Source organism: Emys orbicularis, chromosome 5 (assembly GCF_028017835.1).
Source record: "Emys orbicularis isolate rEmyOrb1 chromosome 5, rEmyOrb1.hap1, whole genome shotgun sequence".
Lineage (NCBI taxonomy): Eukaryota > Metazoa > Chordata > Testudines > Emydidae > Emys > Emys orbicularis.
Window position 1 is genome coordinate 137,215,820 of NC_088687.1, and position 20,469 is coordinate 137,236,288.

At 45.9% G+C, this 20,469-nt stretch overlaps 1 protein-coding gene across 3 annotated transcripts in view; it reads right to left on the reverse strand.

Annotated features, from left to right (window-relative positions):
* Window positions 1-898: 898 nt before the first annotated feature.
* SMOX (spermine oxidase) overlaps window positions 899-20,469 on the reverse strand; it is a 35,212-nt gene continuing 15,641 nt past the window's right edge. The window contains exons 3-7 of one of the 3 annotated variants that reach the window (XM_065405383.1): window positions 16,646-16,819; window positions 14,520-14,736; window positions 14,037-14,408; window positions 4,329-4,489; window positions 899-1,102 (exon numbers count right to left, since the gene is read on the reverse strand). In XM_065405383.1, coding sequence (XP_065261455.1) covers window positions 965-1,102; window positions 4,329-4,489; window positions 14,037-14,408; window positions 14,520-14,736; window positions 16,646-16,819 — 1,062 coding nt within the window. In that variant the 3' untranslated portion in view covers window positions 899-964. Of the gene's footprint in view, window positions 1,103-4,328; window positions 4,490-14,036; window positions 14,737-16,645; window positions 16,820-20,469 lie in introns of all 3 variants that reach the window. The other 2 variants (XM_065405381.1, XM_065405384.1) reach the window with 2 other exon arrangements.

Below are 20,469 nucleotides of genomic sequence, written 5' to 3' on the forward strand. Positions count from 1 at the left end.
CCCTTGTCTTCTTTTGTTTGGAAAGCGTATCTGGGGCACTGCCACCAAAGAAACAGAATTAAGTATCTGTCTTCACTGCAGAGTTAGCCTGGGCTCTTACACGGGTGTTCCCCCTGACCCTGCTCCCATCCACATGCAAAACGCTCTCACCTGAGTTTGGTGGTGCTTTAAACCCAAGCTAGCTGGGGATATAGGCTAATGCTGCTTTCACTCAGGCTGATAACCTGACCACTTTGCCCTGTGGATACAGGCTAAACCACTCAAGTACTCGAGGGCCTTCCCACAATTCCCCCCAGGTGCCCAGAAGGACAGACAAGTTCTCCCACAATTCACTGGGAAAAATCATAGAGCTCAACTTACGGCAGCACAAAACCCCATGGGATATGCCCCCAGAAGTCCAATGGGAGTGCAACACCAGTGAAGACACAATAACTTGGGCAGAGCTTTGCAGTGTGACTGCTCACACCTGGGCTAGGCTAAGCCGTGCCCATCACCCAAGTTAATTCTGCAGTGAAGACACACCTTAAGAGAAAAGACCCCTCCTATTCAAAATCCCATGGCAGGGAACAGAAATCCATAAACTTTTTGGAAAGAGAAAAATAAGGTATTGAGCAGAAGCTCCCAAACAAGTGCACAGGATGTACCACACCACTCAGATATTTTATTACAACATTTATTTTAGAAGAGAAGGCACTTACAAAACAGAAAAAAATTTTGAAGAGGCACTGAAAGTGCAATTAAAATGACACACACACACACACACACAAAGTTTACCATACAGAAAGAGCACCCTCCTCTGTTAACAATACAGTAAAGGAAATAAGCTACAGGTGACTATGTTTTTAAACAGTTAGGGCTTTTTTATATAAAAAGATAAAAATTGTTCTACTATTAATTTAAAAAAACCTACACACAACTGTAAAAGGTATCACGAGTTAGTGGTTCTTCTCAAACATTAAGCCTTTCAGTTCCTGCATTGTAAGAGGTCTTGGTACATTTCAATGAGGTGAGCAGCCTCTCTCTGGCCAGAAAGCAAAGCACCATGGGTAGTGGAATAATACTTCCTATGAGTGGCCTCCCCCGAAAACATCACCTGCATAGGCTGGAGATAAGAAAAGAAAGTCAGTGGAAGTTACAGCGTTCCATCCATTACAGCTCTGGGAAAGAGCCAAACATTCTATTGCTCTTCTACACTCAAAATTAACACCCAAATTCTTGTGGGCATCAGGGGCGAAATTTCCAAAGGGATGTGCCACAGCTACATGCAAAACATGCAGTTGTGAGTACCAAATATGTACTGGCTAGCGTGACTGTGTAGTACCATCCTCTGAGGGCATGGATACACCAATGCAGCTGTACTGGTGCAAATCATTTTTTATCCGACTGCAGCACATCTACACTAGAGGAGGTTTGAAAGCTTTACCTTCTCCGCAGATTCAGTTTCTGCTTCTTTCATCCCACACGATGCCATGTTCACTGTATTCTTTTTGAGAGTTAAGTTTAATTTTTCCCCAGTATGACAAGATACATCCCAAAGCCACCAGATTCCTGGACTAAGAGAACAGTGGCATCTCTCTCAATTTTATAGCGTCTCTCACCACAGTATCTATGTGCTTGTTAAGGGGATCGCATATGAAAAAGCTCTGCTTCATCCAGAGATTTTATTAATTAAATTCCCCCACACATGAGAGATATGAAAGGGGAAAAGGCTACATGGGATTTGAAGTGGTGAATTCCACAGGAAGTAGAGATGTTCACAGAATTTAAATGATTCAAAATCTCAACTTCCCCTTTTAATAGGCACCTCTGCCCCTCATAATTATACAAAAAATGTATAGCCAAAAGAAGAGACAGGATCACGGAAGTCAGCTTGACAAGTCATCATCTCTCTAGGAAGGGGGTCTAGACCAGACGTGGGCAAACTCTGGCCCGCGGGACCATCCTGCCCGGCCCCTGAGCTCCCGGCCGGGGATCTTAGTCTCCGGCCCCTCCCCTGTTGTCCCCCCACCCCCGCAGCCATGCCGCCGCGCAGGCCGCGCTCTTGCCCGCCGCTCCTGCTGGGCAGCGTGGGGAGCGCAGCTGGCTCCGGCTGGGTGTCGCGGCTGCAAGCTCCTGCTGCTGGTAAGGGGGCGGGGAGCGTGGGGTTGGGTAAGGGAGCGTGGGGTCCTGGGGGGCAGTCAGGGAGGAGGGGGCGGTTGGATGGGGTGGAGGTTCTGCGGGGGCGGTCAGGGGATGGGGAACAGGGAGGGTTGGAAGTGGGAGGCCTGGGGGGCCTGTCAGGGGGTGGGGATGTGGATAGGGGTCAGGAGGGCAGTTAGGGGACAGGGAGAAAGGGGGGGTTGGATAAGGGGGTGGGATCCTGGGGGGCAGTTAGGGGCGGGGGGTCCTGGGAGGGGGTGGTCAGGGGACAAGGAGCAGAGGGTGGTTGGATAGGGGGTGGGAGTCCCGGGGGGGGCAGTCAGGGGGCATGGGTGTGGATAGGGGTCGGGGCAGTCAGGGGAGAGGGGGGTTGGATAGGGGGCGGGGGTCCCAGGAGCGGAGGGGGTTAGTTGGGTCGGGGGTTCTGAGGGGGGCAGTCAGGGGGCAGGAAGTGGGAGGGGTCAGATAGGGGGCGGGGCCCAGGCTGTTTGGGGAGGCACAGCCTTCCCTACCCGGCCCTCCATACAGTTGTACAACCCCGACATGGTCCTTGGTCCAAAAAGTTTGCCCACCCCTGGTCTAGACCCTGAGACAAAGTAAGTAGCCTGGGAAATTGCACAGACATAGTGGACACCTCACATGTCTTCTTAGCGCCACATTCAAAGAACTGGGATTGCCTGAGAAGAACATTTTATCACACAGACTTGAACTCCCAACGCTTGAGCTTCACGACAAGGGGCAGGATCTCTTTAATGTACTAGCACAGCCACAGAAGGAGTTCTCAATACACATCCTGAGGGCTAATTCGGAATATGCCAGAGCAAAGTCACAACTGAGGCCATGTTTAACACTCATTCAGAGATGCACAGAGTCTAAGGCCGGACGGGACCACTGTGATCATCTAGTCTGACCTCCTGTATACACAGGCCATGGAACTTCCCTAAAATAATTCCTAGAGCAGAGCTTTCAGACAAACATCCTCTCCTCATTTAAAAATTACCGGTCTCCAATGGTTAATTACCCTCACTGTTAAAAATTTACACCTTACTTCCAGTCTGAATTTGTCTAGCTTCAATTTCCAGCCTTAGGATCATGTTACATCTTTCTCTATTAGACAGAAGTGCCCTTTATTATTATTAATATTTGTTCTCCATGTAGATACTTACAGACTGTGATCATAGCTCAGTGGTGTGAGCATTGGCCTGCTAAACCCAGGGTTGTGAGTTCAATCCTTGAGGGGGCCACTTAGGGAACTGGGGTAAAAATCTGTCTGGGGATTGGTCCTGCTTTGAGCAGGGGGTTGGACTAGATGACCTCCTGAGGTCCCTTCCAATCCTGTGATTCTATGATTAACCTTCTCTTTGTTAAGCTAAATAGATGGAGTTCTTTGAGCCTCTCACTATAAGGCATGATTTTGTTCTAATCCTTGAATCATTCTCGTGGCTTTATTTCTGACCCCTCTCCAATTTATCAACATCCTTCTTGAATTGTGGGCACCAGAACTGGATACAGGATTCCAGCAGCGTTTGCACTGAACCAAATACAGAGGTAAAATAACCTCTCTGCTCCTCCTCAAGATTCCCTTGTTTATGCATCCCAGGATCACATTAGCTCTTTTGGCCACAGCATCACACTGGGGAGCACATCGATCATGACCCCCAAATGTTTTTCAGAGTCACTGCTTCCCAGGAACACTACGAAAAAAGGGTTGTGTTTTAAAATGAGTAAACGATCGCTATTTAACACCCATCGTTTCAAACGGGACTTGGCATCTAGCATAGACAGAGAAAGTAGTGTTTAAAAATGCATCAGCCAATCATGACCAACCTGAGATTCTCTTTTACAGGTGCCTGCCCCGGCTGACGGGGAGCAAATGTCCAAAGGTCCCTCTCTGTGTTCAGTGCCCCCATGCCACCCCCAAAACCAGTAGTAAAAAGAACAGGCAGGTGAAGCAGGGAGGCAAAACCTCTCTGAATAAAATCAGCCCAAGAACAGGTTTAAAATATTTGAGGGCAGATTTCCAGTAGGTAAAAGAAACAAAGAACTGCAAGGAGAGGAGAATAGAGGCCCGCACAGATCAGTATAAATATTGTATCGAAAGGAGGCTACAAACCATGGAATCTAGCGAGCCCCCTTAATAAAGTCATAGCCAAACCATCTCTCTCTCCATCCTAGTGTTCAATACTTACAACCGTCTTGGAGCTTTCCGTATAAGGCAGTGGCTTAGCAAGCTTCTCCACGTCAGCCCCGCTAGACCCAACCTGGGTGTAAGAATAGGATCCTCGGAAGTTGGGATTGCTGCCCCAGGAGGACCGCAGGATGCGGCGAGGTTTCGGAATGTTTGGATTCCCTGGGTCAAAACCAAAGGAGAAAACACAGTCCAGAGAAAAGCGGCTGCAAAATCGGGAGGCGACTACTGGGGAGCTCTGCAACCTGCCCAGGCAGTTAGTTATTTCTTCACATTTTTAAAATACAACTATAAGGGCCTAACCATAGTGAGCCTGACAACCATATGTAACAAGCCTAAAATAGTTCTCTTGAGGACAGGGGCTGGTTATTCCTCTGGTTACGGCTCACCCCTTGTATGCTTACAATGCTGTAAGAATATGAGGTGGGCGTACAACAGGAAGTTCCTCCACAGAAGCGTATGTTGTGGCATAGTGGTATTATTGAACTGATGACCAATGGGACTAAAGTATAGTACAGACGGACAAATAAGCAAGACCTTTATTCTTGAACCTGCACAGTCAAGGTACATGTATGCAGCCATTTGTAGGTTTTAGTAAAATTTCAAGGATAAAACAAAGGAATTAAAAATATGCTCTTCCAGGAAAATTAGGAGCAGGAGCAAGACCAGCAATGGTTCCGGGCAATGACTTGGGTTTGAAATGAAAGGCCCGATAAGTGTCTGAGTTGTGCAGAAATAGGAAACCACATTTTAAGATATCAGATTTGTCAAGGAAATTGCTGTCACATTTTATTTTGAAAAGGTTGAGCATCAGCCCAAGGGAACATATGGCAAGTGCCATAACACAATGCAAATACTGTTGTACTCTAAAGGCTTCTTACAGAGCACATTCCAAAGCACTTACACAAAAGTCACACAATGTATTGTACAGTGCCAATCCAAATAAGAGGAGGTGGTTAGAAATGAGCCTTTGTTGCCCTCACATTGTAAAGGGTGCATGTTCTCATTTTATATTGTCAAGGTGCCCAGAGGTCTTTAGGTGCAGGCGTCAATACATAACAGAACAATAATAAAAAGTTGATAACGCTGGGAACATGACGTTGCCCTTACCAGGACTGAATTTTAAATTGAGAATCAGACAAAAGCAGGGACAGAGATTAGAAAGAGATAATTCAGAGGCTGTTAGGGAGCAGGCAAACATATTACAGAACCCAGGGAGCTACTGAATTTGTGAAAGGAAGAGAGTTTGGGGTCTCTCTAGCCTGAATGGCAGTTGTCTAAAATCAGCGGGCTTAAAGCAATGACTCAGATACTCGTGTAAAAAACAACTTTGTGTTTCCTTTTTGAAGATCTCCAAAAGTACACCCTCACGAGTTAAGCTTCAGTCCTTCTGTGACTGAAGCAGCATCATTCCCATATCACTAACTGGAAACTGAAGCACAGAGAGATAAAGTGACTTGCCCCTGGTCATACCGAAGTATCTGTGGCAGAGCCAGATGCAGATCTGAGACCTCCTTACTGTCAGCCCTGTGCTTGTGCCCAGACCATCCTCCTCTTCGCAGTACAGTGGAGGTGTAGGTAAAGAGCAGTATCTATTATGCATTTGACTGTAGCATTCACGCCACTTTAAATATTAGAAACCTGTTACATTTGGGGTGAGAAATTGTGGGGAATGCTGGCCAAGAAACAGACTATCCCTCAACTTTGCAATAGAAATCCTATGGTGTCTTTAACTTCCAGCTGGCCAGTCACGGCAGACTGATAGAGGGAGGCTCCATTTGAGGGGAAATAGACAAACTCTACAAGCCACAATGTTGCAGTGCTCCCTTGTAGGGGAAGAAAACCAATTAGAAATGCTACCTCCGCCTGGCAGGGAAGCAAAACTCAGCTGAAAATCTAACAGGATACTCTCATAACATTTTTTATAGATAACTGGATATTCGGGCTGCTTCTGTTTGTCCACAGATCAAATAAATACATTGATGTGGATGTGGAAACCCCTAAGAAAGGATCACAGATGCGCTATTCAAATAGAGAGATGATGGTTGTGCAAAGACTTTGGCTATCATTAACATAGGAGTGTGTGACCCTAGGACTTCTTGCTGCCAACTGGCAGAGGGATGCAGAAGGGTTAGAGGTGTACCCTGGGTGTGGTATTTACATACCACTCCACTGAAGAGTATCACTTCAGGTCTCTACTGAAAGCCTGTGTCACACTGGTCATCCTAATCTTTGCAAAATGTATGAGTGGATACTATGTAAGGAGACGTGTATATATACTGCAAATTATGTTCTTAAATGCTTGGCTGACCATTGTGTATTGCGTGTTTTACAACAGCAGTCTGTTTGCATACTGACTCATATGCTAACAAGGAGATTGCAGGAACTTCAGAAGAAACGAATTGGAAGAACAGCAGGGGGAGAAATCCGTTTACAGGTGAAAAGCAAAGGACTTGTCTGTTACATGGAGGGGTGCAGAGAGACACCCTGGCATCCTCCATCTGGGGAGACAAGCTGCCAGTGGCCTTGGGCTTACAAAAGGCAGGTGCTCAGCCATCCAGTTGAAAAACACTGTGAGAAGGACTTTGGGTGAGGAGGACAACTTGCTATTTATGAGATTAAGCTCTAGAATGCATGTTATGATTTTATTTTATTTGTAAACATTTCTTTCCATTAATCCTACTTGCTTCTTCTCCCATCACTGGTCCTTGTCAAATGAACATATTCCTGTTTGCCCTATAAACATATCTAAGTGCTGTGTGTTAAGTGGAGAAGTGACACTGATAGGCCGGTGCATACTGTTCCCTTGGGAGTAGTGGATCTGTGAATTCTGTGAGCGCCCAGTGGATCAGGGGCTGGATACTCCAGCGGATGCTCAGAGAACTCAGGGACTGGCGTGTATCTATCACTAATCTGCAAAGGGACGACAGAGCCTGGGTAGGCTGAGAGTGCTCATGCTTCCTGGGGCTGGCAGTGTCCAGGCGTTGACTCCGAGCAGCCACAGACAAGGCTCCCTCATGCTCAGGGCAGGTGGTAGCGAGGTACTCCTGGGAAGCGTCACAGAGCGTACCCATTATTACCCCACCAGGGTTCATATTTCTGAATCTGTGGAGGGGGAATCCATGGAACCCAAACCAGCCTCTCTTTATTCTGTTTTCATAGTACTAGTTCTGAGGCAAGGGTATGTGGATTTACAATACACAAACCAGGGTATCATAGTTTTAGGGCCTGGTGAGGGATGAATGTGTGTGCATGCACATAAGTAAGTAACTCCCATTGAAATTGAGTGGAGTTTTGCCTGTGTGTTTTGCAGAGTCAGTCAGCCTTGTAACTTGCTTAAGAGTGAGTAGGCAGAGCTGATTTACTTCCTTTGGATCAGTTCCTCCTAGAAATGGGTCTAGAGCTAACTTCCTCAGAAAGTTGGGTAGTGTTCTGATCTGGGGATTTAGGGCTCACTTTAGTCCACAGAAAGCCTCATTCATATCAGTGGGCTTTATATCAAGCCGTTTGTTTGGTCCATTGTAGAGTTAGGAGCCACCCACGAAATACAGATCAGGATCCAAGTGTTCCTGAAGACTGAGGGGTCAAGCTTTTCAGCTGTAGCTTGGAATATCTTTTGGGTCTCCATGCAGGTTGTCCATTATTGCAGGAAGTCCAGTCATGTTCAAACCCTAACCAAAAGTTAAACTGAAAAGCATGAGCACAGCTGAACGTTATTTTAGATTTTGCACTTGCAAACATTGTGAAAATGTGGAAGTCTAAAAGCTGAAGCATGTATGATGCAGAAAGAACAAAGCACATTTCACAGGGAGGTTGCAGATTTAATACAGCATGCGTCAGCATTAGAAAAAACGCTGCATGGCTGAGTGAGTGCCTTGGCCACAGGCTCCCAGAAATCCAAATTCTCAACACTGAGAGCTTAGCCAACACTGTAATGGGTACAAGGCCTCAGACTGTCTAGAGCATGGGCATAGTTGGGGGGCGGGGGGAGACATTGCCCCCCCCCCAAACAAGGCCAGCCTTATAGGGAGGCGCTGTAGTGAGGGGGAGAGGCTCGGTGCATTTAACTTAATGCACCTAGCTGGGCCCCTGCCAGCAGCTCCTGACTCCCAACTTTCTCCTCCTTGTCCCCCAGCAGCCCTGGGTACTGGCTGTTTGGTGGTCCTGGTGGGGCCCACGCTGCCGTGTGTCTCTGTGCGGTGCAGCGGGGAAGCGGGAGCCCGACATGCCGTGTCCCCTCGGCAGCAGCACCAGCCCCGGCAGAAAGGCGGCCACAGCAGCGCCAGGAGTCACCAGAAAATGGCGGCATCAAGTCCAGCGGCAGCAGCTGGTGCCAGAGTGGTCGTGGCTCCCCCGCTCAGGTCAGCACAGCAGACAGCATCAGCATCCAGGGCTCCCCTGCTAAGCTGGCCCACCCCACCCCCCAGCACCGGCAGCCAAGGTAGTGCGCAGCCCGTCGCAGTGCCCACCACTCCAGGAGCGGGAAGAGAGCCAGCGAAAGTGGGGCGAGAGGGAGAGAGAGAACATGTCTCTCCCTCCCCCGACACACACACACGGCCCTATTGGCCTGGCTGGAGCTGCCTCCCACCCCAAATACAGCAGTCAAACTAGGCCTATGGGCTAGAGGCAGCCTGTTTTAATCAGATTTAGAGGACGCTACATTTTTCAGCTACCCAGTTGTGAATTACTGGAATTGTCAATGGTTCTCAGGCCAGCAAAACCTAGAGGGCTTTCACAGCAAATATAGATAATCCACTACTCTCATTTACATGTGAAATTTAAGGTTCCAGAGGCAGATAATCTCCTCTTCTCCTCCTCCAAGAAGCATACCGAGAGCAAAATTATGCTGAGCCTAAAATAATAGAACATGAGCCTGATCCAACACCCACTGAAGTCAATAGGAAGAGTCCTACTAACTTCAATGGGCACTGGACCAGACCCTGTAACTTAAATGTACAGCTGAAGAACGGAGTCCTAGGGACTCCTGTATTCTGTTTATAAAGGCGCATGAGATAGCACTGCACTGTCCCTCAATGCCCATCCCTGTGTGAAAGCTACCCAGAGGTATAAAAATCAACAGCATTAATGATGGGGCCTGATGGAGCAGAGGGTTATGGTTATTTCCAGATTGCTGGTGGCAAGTTCTGAGTTAGGTCACAAGTAGTCCTATTCCCTGCAACAGTAATAATCATTTGGACTTATAGAGCATTTTCCTCTGAGCATCTCAAAACACTGATTATGTCTCTCAAGTCTCTTGTGAGGCAGGGAAGTATTGCAGAGGGGTGCAGTCATTTTAAACAGACACAGAGTGGTTAAGGCCCAAATCTCCAGACTTGGGTGTCTGAAGCACCTGAATAAGTCGTTTGACTGTGAAAAGGGTGAGCTTCAACAGTGGCTGAGGGAGCTCAGGCTGCTTAGTTAGCTATCCAAGTATGGGTTTGGAGCACCAAAATTCACCCAGCAAACACCAATGAAAAAAACGCCCTGTTATCCCAGGGAGGTTTAGAGGAACAGCTATGGGCATTGTGAAAAACTTTCTGGCAGATAAAAAGACTTGCTTGGGGGGAATGAATCAAACCATGAACATTTCACCGGTGGAACTGGACACAAGGCATAATGAAAGTGCTCCAAGAACCCTCTTTTCCCTGCAGTGATGAGTGCCCGAGAGAGAGATCAGATCAGTTTGGCTGTGGGGATCTGGCAAATGTAACCAGAGATTCTGACCCAGGATTAGATCACTACACAGCACGAAGATGGGTCACAGCTGGGATGGTTGAGGAACCTGATGGACACTGAGCAAGTGTTGGATCATGCAGAACAGCAACCGTAGTGGACACCGAAGATCCAATTTCAAACTATTTTCCCCTGAAAAGAGGAGTGAGAGGGAGGAGAGAGAGTTCGGTAACTAACTTTACTTGTAAGAGGGTAGGTGCAAAGTAGGAGAGGGGGAAGCTAAAGAATTTAGTTCCCACCGAATAAAATAATTTAGAAAAAGAAGCTCAACAGTTTTAAATAGGAGGAACGATGGCAATCAAGATTATTTATAAGATTTGGAAAGCATCATCGTGGAGCACTAAGACAACTTGATGTTAAGAAAAGAGCCTTCTCTTGTCTTTATGGAAGGTTGGAGCTGACCTGCTGTAATTAGTAAGAACAGTGATTTCGATTCAATTTATATGGATGTTTTTAATGTACCACTGCACTCTTGTTTATAATCTCAGTGGAGGCTAGGATGGGAACAAGAGAAGGGTGGAGTGCAGTGGAGTGGAGTTCAGGCTGGATTAACCTTGCAATTCGAAGGTCCCGAGGATGGAAAATTGAGCCTTGTAAGCATTTTCCCCCTAAACAGATGGAGGTGGGAAATAAATAATGAGTTGCTCAGACTTCACTGGGCCCCAAGCAGGACCTTTGTCTTGCTTGCGCTTAAGGCAGTTCTGGCTGCAGATGGAGTCAAAGAGGAGAAGGAGGAAGTGGTGATGATAGTTGGTGTTGGTCCTACTTTGAGCAGGGGATTGGACTATATGACCTCCTGAGGTCTCTTCCAACCCTAATCTTCTATGATTCTATATCACAACGATTCAGGGAGGCAATGTAGCTTTAAATCCCTATTTAAGGGCATAGTATTTTCCAGTACCACACATGACTGTTTTTAATGCTGTGCATGATGAGAAATGTTTCTTGCCATGTGAACTTTCAGACTGCTGAGCAAAAGGTCATAGATTTCTCTTAAAGTTAAAGTTGCCACAGGAATTTAATCTACTGCCAGAAATGGCTCTGAGGTATCCTGGTGGCTCAACCAGCAACAAACCACTGGCCAAGAGAACGTGCTACAGTACATGCAAAATAAAGCAACTAAGTCATCAGTTAACTTCTGCCCTGTTATTGTCAGTAACAAGTCCCACTTATTATTAGAGTTAACAGTTATTGATTTACATTGGTGTGGGTATCAAGATTTAGTTCCCAATTCAACTCCTATTGACTTCAATGGGCACTGGAGCTGGAGCTCAATGACTGGAGGGATAAGGATTGACAGAGGAAGTCTAGGCCAATATTTATCTTGAGGAATAATAAATCCTGACCCTCAGTAAAATTGCAAGTCAAAATCTGTATTGTTAAATACATTCTGAATGTCTTCACCTGAAGTGTTGGAGAAGGTCTCTAGCCAGGGATTTTAAAAGAAAAAAAGAGTAACGGCTGTCCTTTTCCGCTAAAAAGTCTATTATGGGAATGGTGAGAAGGTACTCCATGATGTACAAAACTAAAGAGGAGACATGGGGTGAAATCCTAGTCTGAATGAAGTCAAGAGGAGTTTTGCCATGGACTTCCATGAGGCCAGGATTTCACCCCAGGTCTCTACCCCAGGAGTTTAGACTATACGTCTACATGTGCAAGTGAGGCTACATCCACAAGAAGCTATTATTTGCCTCTTGAATGGAAGCAACTAATTAGCAAGTACTCATCAGCATAGCTGATCCAACTAACATTGCTGAAGATCTGAATATGGTTCATAGCCAACAAACAGGTAAGAGAACTTTGCTAACTTGTCATCTTCCTTCAGCTAAGCTGTAAACCATGATTGGCTGGTATGCACAGCAGAAACCTGACCGTTCATACCATGTGAAAACACAAACTATGTTCAAATGTCTGGGGGTCAATAGAACAGGGAGACATGATGGAAGTTAATCAAAAACTAAGGTTTGGATCGCATGGGATGGATGTGTGGATACGAATATGTTAATAATAAGAGAGAAGCTTCTGGAAGCATAGAAGGATTTCTCATCTTTGATAGCACCTCTTTTTTAAAAAAAAATATAATTCAGTACGGAGTAGTCCCTAAAACCGAAAATCCTTGGACCAAGAGGCATTGTTCTGCAATGCTCTGTTCTGCATTTCTGCAAAGTATTTTTCATAGCTTCCAAGACTAGAAGGGACCACTGTGATAATCTAGTCTGACCTCGTCTATAACAAGGCCATAGACTGTCCCACAGATAATTTCTAGAGCAGAGCTTTTAGAAAAACATCCAATCTTGATTTAAAAATTGCCAGTGATGGAGAATCCACCACAACCCTTGGTAAATTGTGCCAGTGGTTAATTACCCTCACTGCTAAAAATTGACGCCTCATTTCCCCTCTGAAGTTGCCCACCTCCATCTTCTAGTCATTGGATCAAGTTATACCTTTGTTTGCTAGACTGAAGAGCCCATTATCAAATATTTTTCCCCATGTAGATACTTATAGTCTGTAATCAAGACATCCCTTAACCTTCTCTTTGTTAACCTAAAAAGGTTGAGCTCCCTGAGTCTATCACTGTAAGGCATGTTTTCTAATCCTTTAATCTTTTGCGTGGCTCTTCTCTGAAACCTCTCCAATTTATCAACATTACTGCTGAATTGTGGACATGAGAACTGGACACAGTATTCCAGCAGTGGTCACATCAGTGCCAAATACAGGTAAAACAACCTCTCTACTCAAGATTCCCCTGTTTATACATCCCAGGATCACATTAGCCCTTTAGGCCACAGGATCACCCAGGGAGTCCAAGTTCAGCTGATTATCCAACCATGGCCCCCGAATCTTTTTCAGAGTCACTGCTTCCTGGAATAGAATCCCCCATGGGGGATTGTATGGGAAAGTATGGCCTGCATTCTTTGTTCCTAGATGCATATGTTTACATGCAACTGTATTAAAATACATATTGTTTGGTTGTGCCCAGCTTACCAAGCATCCACATCGCTCTATATAACAATGAGCTGAGTTCTTCATTATATACCAGTCCCGAATTTTTGTGCCGTCTGCAAACTTTATCAGTGTTGATTTTATGTTTTCTTCCAGGTCACTGATAAAAATGTTAAATAGCGTCAGGCCAAGAACTAATCCCTGGGCATCCCCACTAGAAACACACTGACTCAGGGATGATTTGCATATTTATACAGCACCTTTCCTCTGAGTATCTCACCGAGCTTTTCAGCATGAGTGAGCTACACCTCACAAACATACCCCTTCCCTCAGCTAAGCTAGACAGGTAATGCAGAACTGACAAATAGACTTGTTACAGCCTGAATTTTTAAAAGGTCACTAATTTGGGGTGCCTTCATTTTTGGGTGCTCCCTGATTTTCACTGCTGTAAACTATTGGCAGCTAACATTGAACAGAAGTGTGCTCAGAGCCTCTGAAAAAGTGAGGCCCGGGGTGGCTCATTTTTGAAAATTTAGTCCTATGTGACTTACACATGCAGTGAGTGGGAGTCAGAGACAGACTCCAAATGTCAGACTCTCAGCTGGTTTCAACTGGTGTAACTCCATTGTCTTTAATGGAGCTATGCTAATTTACACCAGCTGAGGATCTGGCCCTGGGAATCCGGACTGTCAGTGCATCGCTGTAACTGTTAAAGCTGATAAAATGAGAGTGGAGATTTTTTAAAAAAGCATTTGGAGTCTGACTGCACTCAACCCACCATTTGATGTAGTGTGCTCCAGTTCTTCATCATCATCTCTATATAAATGAGTCTCAAAACACACTCAAGCCTTTAGAGCAGTGGCACTTAGATAAGTACATAGAGTGCATCTCTGCAGCAGGTGCTTCTAAAGCATTTGCACATCCTTTCAAAAGGAACAAAAGGCCAAGGAGCTATTGACTACTTCACTGCATTTCCTTCCTCTCTGTCCCCCCTTTCTTCTCCACCAACAAAAGGAACGAGAGCATTGCTGACCTGTAAATTTACGCAGCATCTCAGTGCACGTTTCTGCCACAGTTTCATCGTCGTACTTCTCCATGATCAAAGCCTCCTCCCCGCAGATCCAGCCACTCAGCACATAGCCATACCGCTCCGGTGGGTACAGGACATCAAAGCTGCAGATCTTCTTGTACCACAACTCCTCAGGGTAAGTCAAACTCTCACTCTCTGCCTCATCCTCCCAGACGAACTGGATGCTGTTGCATTCAGGACTCCAGAAGGGCTCTTCAAACTCCAGGAAGATTTTGTCGGTGGTGCTAATGCCCAGTTTCTGAATGGCCATCACCTTCTCCTCAGGTAGGCCAGGGTGGAACAGGCTCTCATGGTACTTCTTCAGGACCCCCAGCGATACGGTCACGATGACGTGGTCGGCGAGGATGAACTCACAGTCCTCACACTCCACAAAGACATGGTAGCCCTGGTCCTCCTCGGGGCGGTCGCTGTTGTGGTCGGCCACACGCTCAATCTCCTTGCTGACCGACTGGTTCCAGTGGATGCACTTGACTGGCTTGCGGAGCTGGATGACCGACTCTGGAATGGAATGGGCCAGGATCTCCACAATCTTGATAAAGCCACAAGGAATGACGTGATGGGCCCCAGGGATTTCAGTCCATTCTCCAAATTCACTGAGCGAGACCTCGTCCATGCTATGGGAGCTGCTCTCACAGCTCTCCACCTAGCGAAAGCAACACAAAACCAAGTTTCCAAAGAGCTACCCACCTCACCACGGTACAGACAGAATAGTGCAAGTTAACGACAGAAAGAGGAATGGAACCCAGGAGTCCCGAGTCCCAGTCCCTTGCACTAGGCCACACTGACATTTACCGATATAGCACCTGAAAGCCAAAGAGCTAGACAAAACAGATCACTTGTTATACTGCTTACCAACTCTCTCTCTCTCTAAGGACCAATTGAGTGTGTTCTGCTATAGTACTCTGATGCCCCTTCTGCATGATGTTGGACCAAGGCCCTGGCCACTTTTGATCACGTACAAATCCCATTGAACTTCTCTGCTAGAGAAGGGGTGGAGCGCTGAACACGGATCAGCTCTGAGGTGCTGCTCAAACTGGTGCCATGCTTATTTCAACACTTTTTTCACTAGCCAACGTTGACAGATTCACATTCCATACGGAAATATTAGAAGAACAAAAGGGTTTCAAAGCCACCCCCTCAGAGGCAGATCTCAGCACGCCATGAACATTAACATTCAACTAGCTAATGATCTGCAGCTGAGAGGTCCTTGATGGACTTTAAAGTCTCTGCTCTTCTCCTTTCCCTGGTTATAGGACAATCTACAGTCTGGGGCTAGCGCAGCGGTGGTAGTTGTATAAGTTGTTCTGGCTATGGTAGAAAAGCTTTATCAAATCTAAATAAATAAAAGCAAGTTATTACAATGATTCAGCACCAAAATTACAGAAGGAATCTTGGGGAGGCAAAATGCAACTATCCAGATTAGAATTTGGCCAAGACACCAGAGTTAACGCCCATTTTCTTACCAGAAAGGCCCTAGGTTCTTTAATGACCACGAGTGACTATTACTCATTCAATAATGACTCAGAGGGAAGAGTGTCACAGCAGCTGTCAGACTCCCTGTGTGACCTTAGGTCTCTCTTTGCCTCAGTTTCCCATAGGTAAACTGTGGATACGTATACTTACCTACTGCGCCAGAGTGTTGTGCGTGTGGCTCCCCTGCCTTCCTTCATAAGCCTTTAATTCACATGACAATTTCAAAGCACAAACTGCCCAATTATGATTAACATTTATTCTGTCAGGTTTCAGAGTAGCAGCCGTGTTAGTCTGTATCCGCAAAAAGAACAGGAGTACTTGTGGCACCTTAGAGACTAACAAATTTATTTGAGCATAAGCTTTCGTGGACTACAGCCCACTTCTTCAGATGCATAGTGTTGACTGCTTGGTGCTGCACAAGTCCCATCCTCAAGATAAGATACAGAGAAGGCAGGATCTACTTGGCAAGTAGCATGGAGGTACTAATTAATACAGTTTACCTTTGATTTGATTCTCTCTCCCCTTACAAATGAATGTTAAGATGCTTTGGGATTTTTTTTGGGGGGGGGGGAGGGGGGGGAATGCTGGCTGGGATGATTTAGTTGGGGATTGGTCCTGCTTTGAGCAAGGGGTTGAACTAGATGACCTTCTATGATTTATTTTGCAGGGATTGCCCCCAACAGCTCTGTATTATCAGAGTTAATTTTCCTGGTTTCCAAGCTCTGGAGAAAGGCAAAAGGGGATAAATGACACTCTGCCTGCAGCACATGGTCCATGGTATGGGGCAAAAAGGTAGCATTCCTAAATGGAGCTGGCAGTATGCTGTCTTTGGCTGGTAAGTGGCAGGATAGAGGATTGAATGTTATAACACCACACAGAGGAATTTAACTGAACTGATGAGACATCTCATAACTTGCCAGCCCATTGTGGAGATGTCCAGCTTATGAGGAAAATTTAATATATGAACTAGAAATATCCCAGCTGCAAAGACGACCAATGTAAGTAATTCCCTAGTGATAGGACATAACTCTTAGCCAGCTTTCTAATGTCCCATGATTGAACTGCCTTTTTAAACATACCTTAAGATATTGCTGGATCATGGCTAGTTTTAGCCTCCTGGTGGTCTCCGAGTCATCTGGATCGGCTTTGATGCGTTTGCGCACCACATCCCGTGTGAAGACGCCCACACTATTCTGGCTCTCAGCATTGACTGGTTTACCACGTTGAAAGAACTCCTGAGTCAGGTTATAGACCTGCCAGAGACAGGACAGAAAGAGGGAGAGAGTCACTCGCAGCAAGTAGCTCGAGTGTGCAGAATCCAAGCCCTGAGCAGCGTGCGCACTCCTCTTCACCCAGGATCGGTAAGCTCAGGCCACCCCACTGTGTGGGGGAACAAATTGCATAGCTGGAGGCGCAAGCCTAAAAGTTGCCAAAGGGCGTTAGGAATTTATTTGATCACATGTTGCCCTTCACAAGATGTACCAAGAGTACAAGGAGTAATGGTCTCAAGTTGCAGTGGGGGAGGTTTAGGTTGGATATTAGGAAAAACTTTTTCACTAGGAGGGTGGTGAAGCACTGGAATGGGTGACCTAGGAAGGTGGTGGAATCGCCTTCCTTAGAGGTTTTTAAGGTCAGGCTTGACAAAGCCCTGCCTGGGATGATTTAGTTGGGGATTGGTCCTGCTATGAGCAGGGGGTTGGACTAGATGACTCCTGAGGTCCCTTCCAACCCTGATATTCTAGGATTCTATCCACAGCTCTGCCAGTCAGCAGAGGATAGGAAATCAGAGGGTCAAAGACAAATTGGAAGAACTCTGACCTGCCTAAAATGTTCTATAGTAGCTATTTAGGAACACACTATGTCTGTCGGTCCTCCCAAAATATGAGCGTTTCACCATTACCTTCCACTGGAGGAAGGGACAGAGCTTCTTGTGCAATCATGGCACCCTCAAGGGGCTAAATCCTGCTACTCCAGCTACAGTACCAATATTGTTACTGTCTGTGGCCCAGTTGCCCTCTAATGGTGGCAGACCAGGGAGCACCTATACCCGAATACTACTTCTGTACAGGCAGGGTTGAAGTTTGGGTTTTTGTTAGGGTGAGAATGGAGTTGGAGAATGTTTGGTTTGGGGGATTGGCTTCTTTTGTAGGGCGAGTGACTGGGTTTGCTATTTCTGATTTTGTGTTTCTCAGACTGTCACATGCTTTGGACAGATACCAGTCTGCGTGAGTGGATCCATCAACTCAATCCCACACACTTCTAAGCCTCCTGGGTCCAGACAGTGTCTGGCCACTGTACCTAGCTATGGGTCTCTCAGGTATAGACCCCATGTCTGACACTCTCCTTAGGCAGTGGGATCCCACAGTTCAACAGCCTAGACCCTGGAACCAGCGCCACGGTCCTCCGGAGCCCCCATGTTATCTGCAGAGTCCACCTGGTCAAGGAAGGTCTGATGCACACACGCACACTTTACTCTTAAAAAACACAAGAATTACAAATCTATCGTTTTCCATAAACTCCATAAATACAATTCCCCTTCAATGTCCTCACGACCCTTGAGAGTCCTGGCATTGGGCTCAGTCCTTTAGGCCAGGCAGCCTGACCTTCCTTGGCCTGACTATCCTTGCTTCTGGCAGGAGAATGGCTTCCTTTGCATACAGAGCATTCCAGTTTTAAAGACAGCCTCTGACACCTTTCTTGCCCCTGCTAGGGAATTCCAGGTTCCAACACCCCCTCTTCGCCAAGCTTCTAGGCAGAGAGTTGTCCAAAATCAATGGCACTGCTCATAGCAAACCCATTGTTCCACCAGGGTATAAGCCATTCAGTGTTGATGGCCTTTAATTACGCTGTCACAGCTTCCTAGACACAGCCTGCCCTCTATGGTGTCAAGTTCCTGCTACAAACGAACATTCAAAGCCACACTATAGGTTACATTCAAAATGGTGGTTGAAATACAACATGGCATTCACAAAACAAAAATGGAATCCATAGGTTGACCATTACATATCCCCCAAATTCTAACAGATTGTATTCTTACATTATTTATCCAAGAGTCCAATATTCTGGAACAGGGGCTCTTATGTTGAAATCAATATATACAAGCGTGAATGATTCACAAGTAAGGAGGCCGCTCGTCTGATTTTAAACCACAGTCCCCCTTTTTGGGTGGTTTGTCCCCCATCCCGTACTGAGACCAAACTGCACATGGTTTTGTCTGGGGGACACCATTCTAAAGAGCACGCTGCCCCACCCCTGCCAGCATGACTGGGGCGGCACGCTCCTCAAAATGAGGTCCCCCATGCAGCATGACATTGCGTGCACATGCCAGCAGGGGCGGCTCCCTCCCCATTCCCAGAAGTACTGGAATGTCTGGTATTCTGGGAATGTGGGAGTGGCCACCCTATACACAAGTGACCACTCATATACGGTCATGAAGCACCCAAGAGTTCCCAGTTGAGATTGCCCAACTGGCTGACTCTTCCACCATTTCATACATTCAGAGACTCCAAGGACAGAAGGGATCATTGTGATCATCCAGGCTAGCCTTCTGTATAACACAGAACTCCCCCCGCAAAAATAATTCCTAACGCATAGCTTTTAGAAACACATCCAATCTTGATTTTAAAATTGCCAGTGATGGGGAATCCTCCACAACCCTTGGTAAATTGTTCCAGTGGTTAATTGCCCTCACTGTTAAAAATTACAATTTATTTACAATCTGAATTTCTCTAGCTTCAACTTCTAGCCATTGGACTGTGTTACACTTTTCTCTGCTGGACTGAAGAGCCCATTATTAAATATTTCTTCCCCAGGTAGGTACTGTAATCAAGTCACCCCTTAACCTTTTTTTTGTGTGTGTTAAGCTAAATAGATTGAGCTCCTTGTGCCTACCACTATAAGGCATGTTTTCTAATCCTCTAATCATTCTCATGGCTCTTCTCTGAACCCTCTCCAATGTATCAACATCCTTCTTGAACTGTGGGCACCAGAACTGGACACAGGATTCCAGGACTGGTCGCACCAGTGCCAAATACAGAGGTGAAATAACTTCTCTATTCCTACTCAAAATTCCCATTTATGCATCCAAGGGCTGCATTAGCCCTTTGGCCACTATATTTCACTGTTCAGCATGTCCCATGTTCAGATGATTATCCACCACAACCCCCAAATCTCTGTCAGAGTCACAGTTTCCCCGGATACAATCCCCCATCCTGTAAGAATGACTTACATTCTTTATTCCTAGATGCTTGTGCCCAGCTTACCACGCAATCCACATCGCTATAATAATGACTCAAGTTCTTCATTATTTACCAATCCCCAAATTTTTGAGTCATCTGCAAACTTTATCAGTAATGACTTTATGTTTTCTTCCAGGTCACTGCTAAAAATGTTAAATAGCGTAGGGCCAAGAACCGAACTCTGCAGGACCCCCCCAGAAATACACCCGTCTTACGATGATTCCCTATTTATAGTTACATTTTGAGACCTATCAAATAGCCAGCTTTTACTCCTTTTAATGTGTTCCGTGTCAATTTTATAACTTTCTCATTTTTTAATCAAAATGCCATGCAGTACCAAGTCAAATGCATTACAGGAATCTAAGTACATTACTTCAGCACTATCACCTTTATCGACCAACCTTGTAATCTCATCAAAAGAGATCAAGTTAGAATTCTTTTTTTTTTTTTTTTTTTTTGGAGAAGGTGTTTCATATAACAAGATGACCCAACAAACTGTGTCATTGTTACTGTTGGTGAGGAGCAAGCGGTTATTAAAACACAACCATCACCACCAACCACTTGTGCCCCTCTGGAATAATCAAGTCTTTTGTTTGCATGATTCCAAGAACTGCTCAATTGTGAGTAATGGTACTTTATATCAAATGAAAAACTTACCAGAACAA